The sequence below is a fragment of the Hoplias malabaricus genome, chromosome 2 (assembly GCF_029633855.1).
Source record: "Hoplias malabaricus isolate fHopMal1 chromosome 2, fHopMal1.hap1, whole genome shotgun sequence".
NCBI classification, from domain to species: domain Eukaryota; kingdom Metazoa; phylum Chordata; class Actinopteri; order Characiformes; family Erythrinidae; genus Hoplias; species Hoplias malabaricus.
Genome location: NC_089801.1, coordinates 82,778,363 through 82,794,701, shown reverse-complemented (window position 1 = coordinate 82,794,701; position 16,339 = coordinate 82,778,363). Strand labels below are relative to the sequence as shown.

Sequence of the window (16,339 nt, the reverse complement as noted above, 5' to 3'; positions counted from 1 at the left end):
ACCACCACTCCCCCCTCACACACACTCACAGCCCCCACCATCACCACCACTCCCCCCTCACACACACTCACAGTCCCCACCATCACCACCACTCCCCCCTCACACACACTCACAGTCCCCACCATCACCACCACTCCCCCCTCACACACACTCACAGCCCTCACCATCACCACCACTCCCCCCTCACACACACTCACAGCCCCCACCATCACCACCACTCCCCCACAACCACAACCCGTTTAATGCAGGCCAACAATCTGACCCTAAACTTACCCTAACATTTACATTTTTCCCACGGCCACGTCATACAGTTTCTGACAGGTTTTTATAAGAAACAAGAAACTTCTGCGTCTTTTGGAGTTTAATTAGTCATTGCGATTAAATCACATGCTTTTAATGCTTTGCTAAAAATAAAGTAATGGTCAAATCCTTACAGTTAAAAAAGTCTTTTTCTCAGAAACTGGGATCTCAGTGAGGGTCCAGGGAGTGCACTGAATTTTTCATGGTGTTAAACGATAAAGTAGTGACATGGTGTACGCCCTTAAGTCTAATGTAAAGCTGTGTCACACTGACTCACTGTAACAGACTGTAACTACAGTGAGATCTGTTCAAATGTCATCACTGTACCTAACAGCATATATCTTATTATTTTAATTAAATTAAATGTATATAATTATATAATAAAAAATATAATATAAATAATATAAATATAAATATAATAACATTTTCATATGATGTAATACTGAAGATTTAAAGATGAGGTACTTATACACCTGACTTGTATTTTGTAGTGGCTCTTATTTTGGAGTATTTAGCCCCCACGAACACGTCTGTGCATATACGTAAACATTGTTTAATCAAAAAGTAAATAAATAAACAAACACTTGGTCAGAACAAAGCAGTTTATTAAGAAATGTCTCAGATTGTCATCTGTCACTGCAGTAGATGAGATGCACAGAAAGTAGGTCATATGTGTGATTAGGCGACACTATACAATCATATTTTTTAATACATACACCTTATTTTAATCCTTTTTTAAATATCAGAAAGAATTGATTTGCATTCAATGTGTTCTCTGTTCATCAGTAGAAATGCTGAGGCTGTTCTGTCCCGCCCCCACTGAGTAATCTTGTTGCGCAGTTTTCACTTGGCAGTTTCATAGATGTCCTCTGTTTGGATTGTAGATTTTAATTCTCCTGATTTTGTGCATGCAGAATCTACAAGTTAGAAATTACATTATGAGAAGTAAATTTGCACATTTTTTCCCTGTTTCTCAGTGCTCAGACCCCCAAAGAGCAGGTGTGATGTGGTGGTGGATCCTTCTCAGCGCTGCAGTGACACTGACGTGGTGGTGGTGTGTTAGTGTGTGTTGTGCTGGTGTAGAGTGGATCAGACACAGCAGTGTGTGTCGGTCGTCCTCTAGTCCTTCATCAGTGACACAGGACGCTGTCGGCTGGATGTTTTTGGTCGGTGGACTGTTCTCAGTCCAGACACTGAGGGGTTTAAAAACTCCAGCAGCACTGCTGTGTCTGATCCACTCTACACCAGCACAACACACACTAACACACCACCACCACGTCAGTGTCACTGCAGCGCTGAGAATGATCCACCACCACATCACACCTGCTCTCTGGGGGTCCTGAGCGCTGAAGAACAGGGGGAAAGAGGGGTAATAAAGTATGCAGAGCAACAGATGAACTACAGTCTGTCACTGTAGAACTCCACAGTGCCCCTGTGTGGTCAGTGGAGCTGAGAGAATGGAGAGTGAGTGTAAATATAAGGTAAATATGTCTAATAAAAATCAGTGAGTGGATGAATTCAGAAATTTAGAGTTCAGGGAAAAAAGTGCTGATAATGAAAATGATAAAAGAAATACTGTATAATTACTGTAAGTTATCAGGGAACATTATTATGAATATAAATACTATTTCAAAGTATGTCTCCAAATTGCACACTCTGTAATACATTAATTAAGTCATGTTTGTGTCATCATTTATTATAATAAAGTTGTTATCCAATATCCAAATAAATGATGAGACCTCATTACGAATGCTTTACTTGTACAATTTCAAATTATTTTAATTTCAAAAATAAAATGTAATACTTAAGAAGATCTGTTTGATAACACTTACATTTCAGAATTATAGCTCCAAATACAGTTAATCCAAAACAAGAGAGTGAAATGCAGATTGGATCAATCTTGCAAAAAGTAAAAACACCTGAAAAAGTAAAAATTAAAATGTTTCTGATGAGTTAAAACACAAGTGATCACAGAGTCATTTTCATTAGCAGTAAAACTGAGATTCACATACAGTGTTTTACAAAAATATATCTGCTTTCTGGGGAAATGTAAGGGATGTTTAAACTTGTGATGGAGCTTACCTTCAGCTTCAACTTTAATGTAAACTTTTGAATGTCCGTACCCAGAGCTTGACTCAATCAAACAAGTGTACATTCCTTCATCAGAAAGTTGTATGGCTGAGAGTTTCAGAGAGATGTTGCCATTCATCAGCTCTTCTTTAAATAAGTCTGTCCTCCCTCTGTAAGACTCAGCCTGCTCCTCAGGTTTGTCTTTATAACGTTCATAGAGATGCACCGTCACATTTTTTTAAAGCCATGACACTGTCATATCCTCAACGCTGGTCTTAGTTTGGAGAGAACAGGGCAGAACCACATCTTCACCAACGTGAGCAGTGACAGTATCGTCTGGACTAACCACCTTCAAACTTTCTGCATCTAAAACAACAACAAAAACAAATAATTACATAAATATTACCTCATCTATATGAACAAAGCCAAAAGTTGAAGTCTAACTATTCTACTTTTTTAAAGAGTTTTCAGAGTGTGGTCCCTGTGTTTGATTGAATCAGGGTCTTGCAGAATTCTTGGACACCTAAACACCCTCAGAGTAGTTTGGTAAGTGATCACATACCTGACCCAGCCTTCATGAAACCAGTGAGAATCAGCAGAGTCACACAGACAAACATCCTCCCTGAAAGACAAGTGTAATCACATTTATTACTGGCTCATCAGCACAAAAAGTCTGTGGACACCCTTAAAAACTGGTGAAATCATTTAATTTAAGGGTCATCCCTGTTGTGCATGCACAGCTCGTAGAATCTCCCAAGCAGCGCATAACATACTTGAGATGTGATGTGAATTAGTTTTCTTGAGGGCCTAATAAAAATGGCTCAGTTTAAAAGGTCTATTCATTGTCTAAATCCTCCAGATGCTGTTTCTCTGCTGTGAGCAGAGAGAAGGAAAGCCTTGCATACCGGACCGAGACACTTTGTTTTTCTGTTTTTCTTTTTACACATTTACACACAATGGGGCTTCGTAAACACATTAAACTGGTTTCCAGCACAAATTGACTGGAGAACAGCACATGGAGAGGAAATATCCTCAGAATTTTATAAAACATGTTTATTTATTTATTTTTAATTAAAATCTTGAACACCAATTTTAAAGTGAAGGTTAAAATTTCAGAAATCCAGGACAAGACCGGAGTTACCTGATTCTGTGGTGGATCTTCAGAGTCTTTCAGAGGAGTCTTCAGAAGAGAAGTTCAGCTCTGTCTTTATCAGGAAACACAGTCCTACAACAGAGAACATTAATAATTATATTTATTTCTGTTGTAATATGGAAGCATCAAAAGCACACAATATTGCATTTAACGATTCTACACACATAGGTTAAGGCAGAACAGATGTGGTGATGGCTACTTTTTTTTTTAACTTTCATTATAAGTTTTTTGTTTTTTTTATTATACACTGCCGGATTTTGTAATATTTTAGATATAACAATTCCAACTGAGCAGCAGTAGACAAAGTGCCCAGACTTGGCGGCTGAGGTGAGGGAACGTATCAGTAGGACCGGTGGAAATAGGTGTTTGGGGATTTGTAGCCACCAAATTATGGACAGCTTTGAAGGTGTTATCAGGATTAGCTGGAAGGTCTAGTCTGTTAGCACGTCAGACACCAATGTATTTCTCTACTCTGAACTATACATACACAGATCATACACATTCAGTAACTGTCTTGTTATACATTATTACAACATTTGGGGAAAGCAGTTGTTGAGATAAAACTGATAAGAACTGAAATCCCGATCTATTTTTAACTTGTTAATATCGAGGCTGAAGTTGTGCCTTATAAAATGTTGATGATAAATTAATGAATGGCTAAAGGCTCATTATATTGTGGTTATTCATAATGAACTAAACGTATCTTGTGTCATTATAGAGTTTGGCTCATGTTTGTGTGGAGCCCACACACTGTGTTTCATAAAAGAAATGTGAGTTCTGAAAGTGCTTAAATATTTTCTGAATGTAAGGCTTTAGACTTTTAGCCTCAGTGAATCCTGAACTATCTGCAGAAATGGTGTACATCAGAGTTTCAGTGCGTTCAGAGATGAATTGTGGAGCCAAAGATATTTCAAAAGTTTCTTTCAGAGGTTAATCACCAGAGCTGTGTTCTGTTCTGAAACTGATGATTAAGACTGATGCATCAAAACACGGTCAATAAACTAAAATATGGAGTCTAAGAAGGAATAGGAAACATTCTAGGACACATCAGTGTTTCATGAAAAACAAAGACCACACACTGCATTTAAATCCAAACGAATTATTTTCTGAAATTAACATCTTGAGAAAAAAGAGGAAAAACAAAACTTATGCTACACATTTATATATATCATTTTTTAAAATATATTTAAATCAGAACATCAAAAATGACATCAATAACAATAGACACAATGAGTAAACATTCTCTGTAGAGATCAAACCTCAGTATGGCACTTCAGGTGAGTTTAACATTTTATAATTTATCTTATCTATATATAAATGCTGGGTTTGTTTTTGTAAAATCTCCCACTGGCCTCAAAATAATTTACAACCCCTTTCTAAATAAACCCCACAAACAATTCATAAAAGATTTAGAATAATGCATTTGAAGTAAAAAGCCCTCAGCAAAAAAATTAAAAACATTCTAGGGTTCCATTCAAGTGCTTGTCATTTTGTGGACAACAATCTCAGACAACAATGTGAAAAATGGCTTAAACCATTCTCCTAAGTTTGGAAGAGAAAAAAACTGCACAACAACAAAGTGATTGGGAAAAAAAGTGAGCAGAGAGCCTTCTTCACACTTTCCCAAAACTCCGGACCCCACTTTGGCGGAACATTTACCCACTCTTTCTGCGCTGGAGAGGGTCTCGTAGCATTTAAAAGCACAGAAGCCCATCACCTCGTGGCATCAGCAGGTTAAAGGGAGCCTGCTGTGTTTCGTAGAGCAGGGGGACAAGCTGTGTGAAAAAGTGAGACTGGAGACATCTTGTTTTCACACCACAAAGAAACTGAATCTTATATCTCTCTCCACCCTATGTAGTGCATAATGTAGGTAATAACATCAATTCTGTACTCATAGTGCATCATAGCGTCTAAATGAAAAAATATATAGTGGTATAAACAAATATACCAAATTAAAAATGTAAACATTCTTGTTTTTGATTGAGTAATCCTCAAAATGGTGGCTGCAGTATATAGTGATGCCATGTGGAACCCTAGGAAACTAGAAAAGCAAGACAACCATACACACAGTACGAAATATCCTGTAAAAATACAATATAAAACATACATTTATTCCCTGTAAAAACCCTCAAAGACTGTTTCAGTGTGAGGCATTGTTTGGTGTTTTGGAGCAGAGCTTCATGCTGGTCCTCCACTGACTGAGGGTTACAGCTGTAAATCTTCATTCACGTTTATATATTTATTTATTAGCTGGTCATTCAGAATTTCTTCAGTGCAAACAGTGCTTTGATTCAAGCTGTGATACCCCTCCACCTCTCCAGTCCAGCAGGGGGCACAACTCACTTCCGAGCACTTTCATAATTGGCAGCAAACCAATATCATCAAAGTTCTTTATGACTTTAATGTAGTTTAAATTTAAGGTGTCACACGTTTTCAGAAGAGTTCCACCATCAGATTATCACCCACTCCACACTCTTCTGTGATTATGGAGCTGAATTCAGCTCTTATTCTACGGCTTTTCATTTAAAACTTCCAGTTCCACCTTAAATGCTGCTGTAGCCACAGGATCTAGACTGTAAATGCTTCACTATTTTAAGGTGGAACTGGAAATTCAGAGATATCAGGTTCTATTAGTGATGTGTTCTCCTTATTATGAAGTAAAGGGCCGTAATCTACTGAACATACATTAAACTGATGTAATACACTGGTGATCATAGAGTTTTAAAGGAGAAACACTGACATCTTTAGTCACTGCTCAGTGCAAATCTGTTTCGAAGAGTGTAGTTAGCTCTCACCTTTTTTGAAGTCAGTAAAGACAAAGTCTGGACGGTAGCGGCGGAGTTTGGCGTTGCTGGCTGTCTTCTTCAGCTGACCGTCTGATTTACTCGTGTCGTACTGACCACAGAGTCAAGGACAAAGTACAAGTGATGGTCTTAGATTCATCCCACTGTGGAACACAGGACCGTTCTCACACTACAGGACTGATGTAGAAGGATTAGCTGTGGATCACACACCATCCCAAAAGCACTGCTCCAGTCTTTATACCCTTCTGGCTGACACCTGGCACTGAGCCTGCTGACATTATGCTCATGTGCAGCTGCGCTATCGGACATGACTTATACAGGGGATGTATATTTTAGAAAAAAAGACCTGAGCACATTTTAACACCTGCGTCCACAAAGAGTCAACTTTAACGTAGAGGAGGAGTGTCCCAAAATTTCTGGACAGAGTTTTGGTAAAGGTAGGTAGCAATAACCAGAGTTGGACGGGTGAGGGGGTCCGTTATGGATCTGAGGACGAATGATGGGGATGAGTTGTTTTAGACCCCAGTGATGTCACTATCCACGTGTTGCAGCTGATATCACAGTGTAGAGGAGCCGCCATATTGGGGACCTACTCATTGACTCAGTGATATTTTAAATGGTTTTATTGTTTCTGTCAACACTGAGTCCTCATTTAGACATTTAACATTAAAGAATTACGTATCGTTCCCTGATTCATTTATCCATGTCACGGAGACGATTGGGATTCTGTCTCAGCTTCACTGTGGCATTGAAATCCCTTCAGCCTGTTTGTGATGAGATCAGTGAATTGGACCCATCACCAAGTCTGGAATATACATTAAGGAATGTATATTGGTATTATTGCTTACCTTGTTTCAGTTCCTGTCCTAGGGGAATGGCAGCGAATTTCCTGTCTCTCTTTGTGCTAGCCGAAGGGCCCACGGTGAGGTATAGAGAGGGGGAGGGAAGAGCTGGATTCAGGAACCTGTGAAAGGGAAAAAGCAAATGAGTAAAACTATTAAACTATGTAAATAGATAAACATTTACCAGTGAAGCTGGAATGAGATGTGCGGGGGATGTCTGTTAATGGTCATATTGAAGGGAATAAATATCTTCCTGGGAGCAACTTTCTTACCCCTTTGCTAGAGTTGGGTTAGTCCAATTAAGAGAGGGGTGGGGCTAAGTTCCTAAAAGGAGGGGGATTTGGCTGCAGTAGCCAGGTAAAGGTAGAGGGAACTGCAGTATGGACAAACTTTGTCTGTTTAGTTCCAACGTGCCCTTTTTATTTTCTTTTCATTTATTTTCTTTTCTTTTCATTTCTCTTCGGGTACCTCTCTTATTGTGACGTCATCACGTGTGCTTCGTTTGAATAAATTCTCACGGAAAGAGTTATTTTGAGTCCTGCCTACTCCTTGCTGAGTGAACCCACATTTCTTCATCCGTACCCTCCACACTACAATTTTAACATCCATCCCACACTGTTTTACTGTATATTGACTGTTTCTGCTGAATTGAACACTGTGGGAAGCTTAAAAATATAAAGATGGCCTGTGCAGAAGTTAGTTCTTTACAGTACTGTTGCCTGAAATGTAAAATAAAATAAAAAAGCTATTACGTTATAAACTTGTGCAGTCAAAAATATACATGCATTTTTAATTTGTATTTTGCCATGGAGCAGGAGCACGACTGGAAGGATACAATCACTGGTCCTGTGAACTCATAAGCTTCAACAATTGCATCAACAACATCTTTAATAGTGATCTCCTCATCTTCACCAACTACAGAGAGAGAGAGAGAGAGAGAGAGATTAGTTTATCAGACCGCTGCCTGTTGGATATCATCTACATCTATAACCACTGTCTCGTGTGTGTGCGTGTGTGTGTGTTTTTATTAAGGATAAAGTGTGTACCTGAGAGTATAATGGGATCCACCTCATCGTATTCCCTCAGAACCCACAGATAGAGACGAGCCAGGTCCAGAGAGTAGATGAACTGACGGAGTCCTCGGCCAGAACCACAGACCTCCAGAGCCGTGCCGTCTCCTAACACACACACACACACACACACACACACACACACACATTCAAGGAGACTGTAAACTCTGGGTTCCTATTTTAACAGCCTGATAAATGCCTGAATTGTAGGTAAATATTGGATATTATATAAAGGCCCTGGTCACATCAGAGTCCGTTCTCTAAAGTGGATAAACGCCTCTTACTCTTGGCCGTGAAGGTCTTGTGGACGAGGGCTGGAAGAACGTGAGCGTCGTCCAAGTTGAAGTTGTCGTAGGGGCCGAAGATGTTGGTGGGGATGATGGCTGTGTATTTGCGTCCGTACTGTTGAAAACAAGCCCTGCGCAGGGCAGGAACACAGGAGAACCGGGGCGTTTACATCAGCTCTCAGCACGTTTACAACAGACCACCACTAACTCTAAGCTCTGCTTGATCAGAATCTAATTCCTCTTCATGACTGACTCAGACCTGACTCAGACCCTGGAGTCCTGCAGTTCCTTCAACATCCTTTAACCATAACTGCTTTAACAAACGTAGGGGAAGAAACCATTAAACGTGTGCTTCATATTAGTGCTGTCAAAATAAACAGGTAAAAACGTGGGAATTAATTAGAGTAGATTTATTTATTTATGTTTTAATGCTAATTAATCATTTTACCACACACACACACACACACACACACTCCCAGTAGCTTTCACTCAGCAAATTAAGAGCTTGTAATTCAAAAATCTCCCTCCTGAAAATACAAGGAAGTGCTAGCATTTTAACTTTATTGTTGTGATTATATTTTTACATTGATACAATATAAATATATTATTGTGTTGATCTTACATTGGTTCTTTTATTTCACACTTAAATCTCCATTAATTAAAACTTTAGTCTTAAGGGCCATGTGATTAATTAAGATTCATTTCAGAAAACGTTTTTATTTGTTATTGTTACTCAGTTTTATTTACGTTCAGTGAAACAGCGCCACCAGTGGATGGGGGCTCAGTTTGTGATTGTTAAAGAACATTATAATCATAACCAATGCTACTGTAGACTTTAAAAGGGTTAAACTTCAGACGGTCAGTCCATAATTCCTCACCTGTTGTAGACGTCCACCATCCGTTTGGCGTGGGCGTAACCAGAGTTGGACGGGTGAGGGGGTCCGTTATGGATCTGAGGACGAATGATGGGGATGAGTTGTTTTAGACCCCAGTGATATCACTATCCACGTGTTGCAGCTGATATCACAGTGTAGAGGAGCCGCCATATTGGGGACCTACTCATTGACTCAGTGATATTTTAAATGGTTTTATTGTTTCTGTCAACACTGAGTCCTCATTTAGACATTTAACGTTAAAGAATTACGTATGGTTCTCTGATTCATTTATCCATGTCTTTGGACGAAAGGAAGATCCATTCTTCTCCTTCTTTCGCACCTCCTTCCTCCTTCACCACTCTCTCTATGGCTCTCCCCACCAGACCACTGCCCCCGGTCACCAGCACACACACCCGTCCACTCTGACCCCCCGACTGTCCCTCTGTCTGTCCCTCCATCTGAGCACAACAAGAGAGGAGTGAGGCTCAGAAATATTCACAATAACAGGAGATCTCAGTAAACTCAGTAGATCAGTCTTGATATTAATGTAAGACCAACACAGGCTTTGTGGGGAAAATAAAGACATTCACACACTACAGTAATGGGTTAATTGTAGCGAGCGGGAACTGTACCCAAGAGACTGGATTTAAAAGTTTATTTAGGACATGAAAAGTTACCTCAGTTATTTATTCATCACTTAATTATTGTTCCAAATTCACATTACATTTATCATGGTTTATATCTCAGCAGACTTTCATCTTCATTTCCTTTAAAACCATTTAAGCTTCAACTGGAGCGTGGGCAGCACACTGTAGATACACCGCTGTTTTATAAAGTATACATTTTGGAAACATAAGGCAGTGCTGTTGGGCCACGCTAGATTTCCATAAATACTCTAAGGATGTGCTGTGCATGTTTTTTTTCCAACTGTAAAACATTTGAACACATTTCCATATCAGGACCTGACAGAAGTAAATAAATAAATACATTATAGACATATTTATTCATATGTCTGATTTATAATCATATGTAATGTGTACAGCAGTTGGCTTCTGCTTGTTGAATCCAGTGTAAATTAGTAATAACTGATAATTCAGTAACTCATTCCATACAGCTCAGGTCCATATGAGGATTCTGCATAGTTTCTAATATTTAAATTTTAACGAGTGAAATCTGCTACTTTTTAAAAACCCAAATATTCAAGTGTATCCCCCTCTAAAGAAAAGGCCACGCCCTGGTGTGTGATGTAATGATAATAACCAATCAGAGATCAGTAGAGTAGTGAACATATCAAAATCACATCAAACACATCAACATGTGGTGATCTTAGGATTATAGCAGTGTTCTACAGCTCTGAGTCTGAGTGGAGGCTGAATACAGAGCTGTGTGTATGAAGCTGTAGTTCCTTAGAACTGAGTAAACGTTCCGTTGTGTTGAACAATGCAGGTTTTGTGGACACTAATGTCATGTTGACTTATTATCAGTGAAAGTAAAACAGGTTATGCAAATGGATATTGAAGGAAGGAAATAGGGAACTGGGACTGGGACCTGTTCTGCTTTGTAAAGTATTAAAGACTGTAGGCCAACTCTTGCTCTACATAATGGTTACTTCCCTTTCCCCACCATCCTTCAGTGCTCAGGACCCCCACAGAGCAGGTGTGATGTGGTGGTGGATCATTCTCAGCGCTGCAGTGACACTGACGTGGTGGTGGTGGTAGTGTGGGTTGTGCTGGTGCGAGTGGATCAGACACAACACTAGTGCGTTTGACTCATACAGTGACTGGGCATGGACCAATCAAATCCAGTATTTTTTCTCCATAGAACACGACTGGAGAAACATTCCACACATTCAGTGTAACTGCAAGCAATGATGTCACAATGCACATTTCTCACATAAACACTCCTTCACAGTACACAAACAAGTTATCCTTCCCTGTTTAGCAGGTCAACCACTGTTTGCAGTCAGAACACTTGTTATTTTTACACCCTTACAGTGTAGTTCCCTATTCAGTGTGGCAGCAACACCATAGCAACCACTATGGAATGCAAAGCAATCATCTAGGAACACAATGGTAACCACATGAAAACCATCTCAACCATTTAGCAACACCAGTACAACCACCTAACAACACCACAGCAGCAACCTTTGATCCTGTAGAAATCATCTAACACTGGGGTAGGAACTTTGAACCCAACCACCATTGATACCATAGCAACAGCCTACCAACTCTTTACAAACCCTTTGGAATATCATAGCAAGCCCCTAATGAAAAATTAGCAACCTCCTAGCAACAAATTTAGAGATCAGAGCAACACAATTCACCTAGTATCTATTTACCAATCAGTTTGGACACCATAACAAGACTTCAGCAACCACCATGCTTACCCTAGCAACTACCTAGCAAACCCTCAGCAACCACATTGGATTATGAGGGGATGCAATTACAACAATGTCCGCAACAGTCTAGCAGTGAAAGCCTATCAATAATTTATCAACCAATGTTAAAAGTAATAATCTAATAGTCATAATAAAGTTTATAGGTTTATACTGTTAGACATTCACAGGGACATTTGTGTTTGAAAAAGTGGTGAATTTGCTTTTTTTTTTTATCGTAAAATATTTATTTATTTAGGTTTAAATCAATTCTCCGAGTTTAAAATTTTGGGAAAAATACAAATTATGCATGAAAGTTCCTTTTATCTCTTTTTTATAAGAGAGCATTATTTACCCACACACACACACACTCTCTCTCTATTATCGGTTTATGTATTTACTTTTATTTTCATTTGTTCATTTTGTTGGACTATACATTTTCGTTAAGTAAAAATAGGTTTTCTCCTTATGTACTTATTTTTCTCTGTAATTTTATGTATTGATTTAAAGTTAATATTTATTCACTTATTTAGTTAGTTTAATTATATTTCCTACGTATTTGCCTTCTTTATATTTTTTTATCCTGACATTGTCTCCTGTGTAAATTTCTCTCTCGCACCAATAATAACACACTCACAGAATGAAGTTTCAGGTTCAAACGGCTTTTAAAATCTTATCCTGAAAGTCTGATTCAGAATAACGGCGCGCGAGCCTCATGAAGACTTTATTTAGCTTCATTAATATCAACGAGAAGTTTAATGACGGTTATTAAGACTATGAGCGCCGTGAAGCTGAAGAAGGTTATTTCGAAAATGGAGCGGTTATTTTACCTCAGAGCAGGTTCGCGCGCGCGCTGCTGATGAATTCTGAGCGGGACACGCGACCTGCGGTGGTTTATATCGCGTCACACCCAAGAGGGCACTACTTGACTGTCTCGCTCTCTCATGTATCATTCCGCCCCTTCACCTGTTCAGGTAACGCTAAATCACAACCCTGTTAAAGCACCTCAACACACCATCGATACATACAACACGGGGAGGGGCGGCTTGCAGTGCGTGGGTGTGTGTGTTGAGGTAGGGGCGTTGCGGTGGGGGTCCTCTGCAGGACACTCAGGCAAAAGTCTTCTGCACGTTCTGTTTTTTTGCAGACAGATTCAATATTTAAGTAGGGAATTTTTTTACACACTTATATCCCATGCAGCCAATCAGTCACAAGATTAAAACCACTTACAGATGGGGCTACAATGAGCACATGTACAAAAGCACTACTCAAAATGGGTCATTCACTGCTGCTGGAGTCCACTCTCTGTCCACTCTGTGAGACACCCCTCCCTCGTTGGTCCACCTTGTAGATGTAAAGTCAGAGACAGTAGCTCATCTGTCGCTGCACAGTGTGTGTCGCTCGTCCTCTAGTCCTTCATCAGTGACACAGGACGCTGTCGGCTGGGTGTTTTTGGTCGGTGGACTGTTCTCAGTCCAGACACTGAGGGGTTTAAAAACTCCAGCAGCACTGCTGGGTCTGAGCTCAGCAGTGTTACCTACTACACAATCCCAACTCTAATCTAAACCCAAAACTCATGGTACAGTAAGTCACGACCTGACAACGGCAACCTCACTGCTCTGGGCTGGGTTTGCCAAAAGCATCTTAGAGCAAACAGGTTTCTTAAGTGGTAGAGGGAGCATCGTGGAGCATTCACTCTCCCTCCCTGTTAAAGTAACCTGAGTGCATGCCTACAGAGCATGTTACAGTAAAATGTGACTCAGATTATCTGGAGGAGGGCTAGTTATTGTGCAGATATTGAACATCCAAAGTGTCCTCAAACTTTATTATCCCTTGTCAACAGATGCCTAGAAACGAACACAAATCCTGATTGGTCAAAAGCAAAGATACATAATTGTAATTAAGGAAAGTCCACACCTTCCCTGTCATTAAAGGTTTAGTCTCGTATTGTATCAGTGCACTACAAGGCAGTCTTTAAGAACAACTTTACAGAAGCACAGAGTTAAACTTTCATGTGTTTTTAACGTGGGAATTTGGAGAAATACCAAAGCAAAGTCCTGAAAAAGTGCCTTTTTTATACATACTTTATTAGGAACTTCATAAAAAAACATCAAAGCATCCCACTGCAACCACAACACATCACGATAGTACACCTTTTCTTTCTTTTAACATGTAAAAACAGTACATACCACACAATTCATACCAGACTTCTATCATTGTAAGAGTCCATGGATGTTTGTCTTTTGTTCTTCTGTCCACTGTTCTCAGTCTTTTCAATTCACACAACATCTGTTTAAAAACAACCTCCGCAGGGATTAGAATTTGATTCATAATCATTTTACATCTGGTTTTAGAGAGTTTGTTATAAACTGTACATAATATAAATCAATAAAAATCTCTTACCTTCTCTGAGAGTGTATCATTGAACATGCCATACATTCGAGTTTTACAGTTAATATCCACATTAAAGCCCAGATCTTTCATTCTAGTCCATATTCCTGCTGCTCGTCCACATTCAAGGAACAGATGTTCTTTTATTATAAATACTTTTACTTCTAAGAGTGACCCAGTTGAAGTTTAATTGCTTGTGTTCTTTCAGGAAATCTCCATAAATTAACTTGAACTAAGGAATGCCTTGCCTGGCCCTTCCTCTTTTTGTGGTCCATGTTGTTACATTACCAACCCAGGCTGTGTTCTGTTCACAGTGTGTGCAACATTTTTACAAAAAGCAATTTTTAATTTAGAGCCCACTTCTACCACCAGTTGTTTCACTTTGTACAAGACCTCTCTTTTTGTCACCTCCCCAGTGGTACCCCATACAAACCATACACACATTTTATTAATCCGTTGAATACATTTATCTGTGAGTGGGAAAGCAGTCGCTAGGAACAAAGCTTTTTACAGAATGAGGTGACCTGTAATGACCTGTGTCCGTGTTTAATAATTTACTATATCCCAGTGTTGCAATTCAGTATTCATTTCCTGTTCCTTTAACTCCCAGTTATAATCAGATCATTAATTCTCAGGAATATTCAGCCCTATCATTTTTATTTGATCTTTTAACATAATATTTAAAGGTGGGGATCATATTCTCCAACCAAATACCTTTTGTCAATGTTTAATTTTGCTCCTGCTACCACTTCATGATCTTTGAAGTGTTGGTTTGTTATGTGTAACTCCATTTGTTTAAGGTTAAGGTTTGGTTTCTGATAAAAACAATGAGATCATCTGCGTTTAATCTGCCATTAATTCAACATTTTCTGTGATTGCAGTTCAATACTGTCCTTCAACCCTGTGCCCAATCTTTTGATTAAATCTGTGCTGCAACTTTAAAAGAAAGAAAGCCCCGTACAGTCGGCTCTGCATTTCCACATGGGAATGGACTCCATTACTATTACAATATTTAGTTCTCATTCAGACGTTAAGATTAAAGAAATGTACACGAGGAACACTGACCCTTTCAGTCGCGTCACATTTGTAAACAGAGCCTTGTTCTGCCAGCGCCACTCAGTACAGAGGAACTTCCCTAATAGCACCACACTCCCTACATAGTGCACTACGTCCAAACAGTGCACAGAATGTTAGAGAAGGAGGTTATCAATGTGTGTTTGATTCCTTTATATTTTGAGTTGTCTTTGTGTTGGGAATTTTCCCTTTCTTATTTATGTTGGTCTTCTTTTTATAAGCGTATCCTCTCGGTCTGAGCTTGAGCCGGTGGCGTGTCATTGTTGGATTTTCCTGCTGTTTTCCCCTAATCCTATTGTGAATGTGGTGGAGCGAGGATTCACACAGTGCTCAGTGACAATCTCAAGTTTGAATCCCGTTGTGGGAGATTTCAGTTCTGTTAAACAGCTGGAGGTATCATCAAAGACCAGCAATACCCAACATGGAGCATCTAAGACCAGCAATACCCAACATAGAGCATCTAAGACCAGCAATACCCAACATAGAGCATCTAAGACCAGCAATACCCAACATGGAGCATCTAAGACCAGCAATACCCAACATGGAGCATCTAAGACCAGCAATACCCAACATGGAGCATCTAAGACCAGCAATACCCAACATGGAGTATTGAAGACCAGCAATACCCAACACAGAGCATCTAAGACCAGCAACACCCAACATAGAGCAATACCCAACATGGAGCATCAAAGACCAGCAATACTCAACATGGAGCATCAAAGACCAGCAATACCCAACATGGAGCATCTAAGACCAGCAATACCCAACACAGAGCATCAAAGTCCAGCAATACCCAACATGGAGCATCAAAGACCAGCAATACCCAACATGGAGCATCAAAGACCAGCAATACCCAACATGGAGCATCTAAGACCAGCAATACTCAACATGGAGCATCAAAGACCAGCAATACCCAACATGGAGCATCAATAACCAGCAACACCCAACATAGAGCAATACCCAACATGGAGCATCAAAGACCAGCAATACCCAACATGGAGCATCAAAGACCAGCAATACCCAACATGGAGCATCAAAGACCAGCAACACCCAACACAGAGCAATACCCAACATGGAGCATCAAAGACCAGCAATACCC

At 39.7% G+C, this 16,339-nt stretch overlaps 1 protein-coding gene and 1 long non-coding RNA gene across 2 annotated transcripts; both read right to left on the bottom strand.

Annotated features, from left to right (window-relative positions):
- Nucleotides 1–885: 885 nt before the first annotated feature.
- On the bottom strand, nt 886–2,473 carry LOC136687423 (uncharacterized). Its single transcript, XR_010800467.1, has 3 exons — nt 2,383–2,473; nt 2,133–2,219; nt 886–1,217 (listed from the first exon to the last, which is right to left on the bottom strand). It is a non-coding gene; the product is annotated as an uncharacterized lncRNA (long non-coding RNA).
- A 30-nt stretch (nt 2,474–2,503) lies between these two features.
- LOC136678680 (GDP-L-fucose synthase-like) lies at nt 2,504–14,259 on the bottom strand. The gene is made up of 10 exons (XM_066656774.1): nt 14,179–14,259; nt 9,742–9,859; nt 9,405–9,504; nt 8,524–8,657; nt 8,216–8,347; nt 8,005–8,084; nt 6,319–6,418; nt 3,512–3,595; nt 2,933–2,992; nt 2,504–2,736 (listed from the first exon to the last, which is right to left on the bottom strand). Exons 1-8 carry the CDS (start codon nt 14,257–14,259, stop codon nt 3,531–3,533), a joined length of 810 nt encoding a protein of 269 aa, XP_066512871.1. The 3' UTR covers nt 2,504–2,736; nt 2,933–2,992; nt 3,512–3,530.
- Nucleotides 14,260–16,339: the final 2,080 nt, after the last annotated feature.

Coding starts and splice junctions, on each gene's coding strand:
- LOC136678680 (XM_066656774.1), bottom strand. CDS start 14,259: ATGAAAGATCTGGGCTTTAATGTGGATATTAACTGTAAAACTCGAATG. Junction 9,505..9,741: donor AGTGGTGAAGGAGGAAGGAG/GTGCGAAAGAAG, acceptor GGGGTCTAAAAC/AACTCATCCCCATCATTCGT. Junction 6,419..8,004: donor AGTTCACAGGACCAGTGATT/GTATCCTTCCAG, acceptor CTCTGTGGTCAG/TACGACACGAGTAAATCAGA.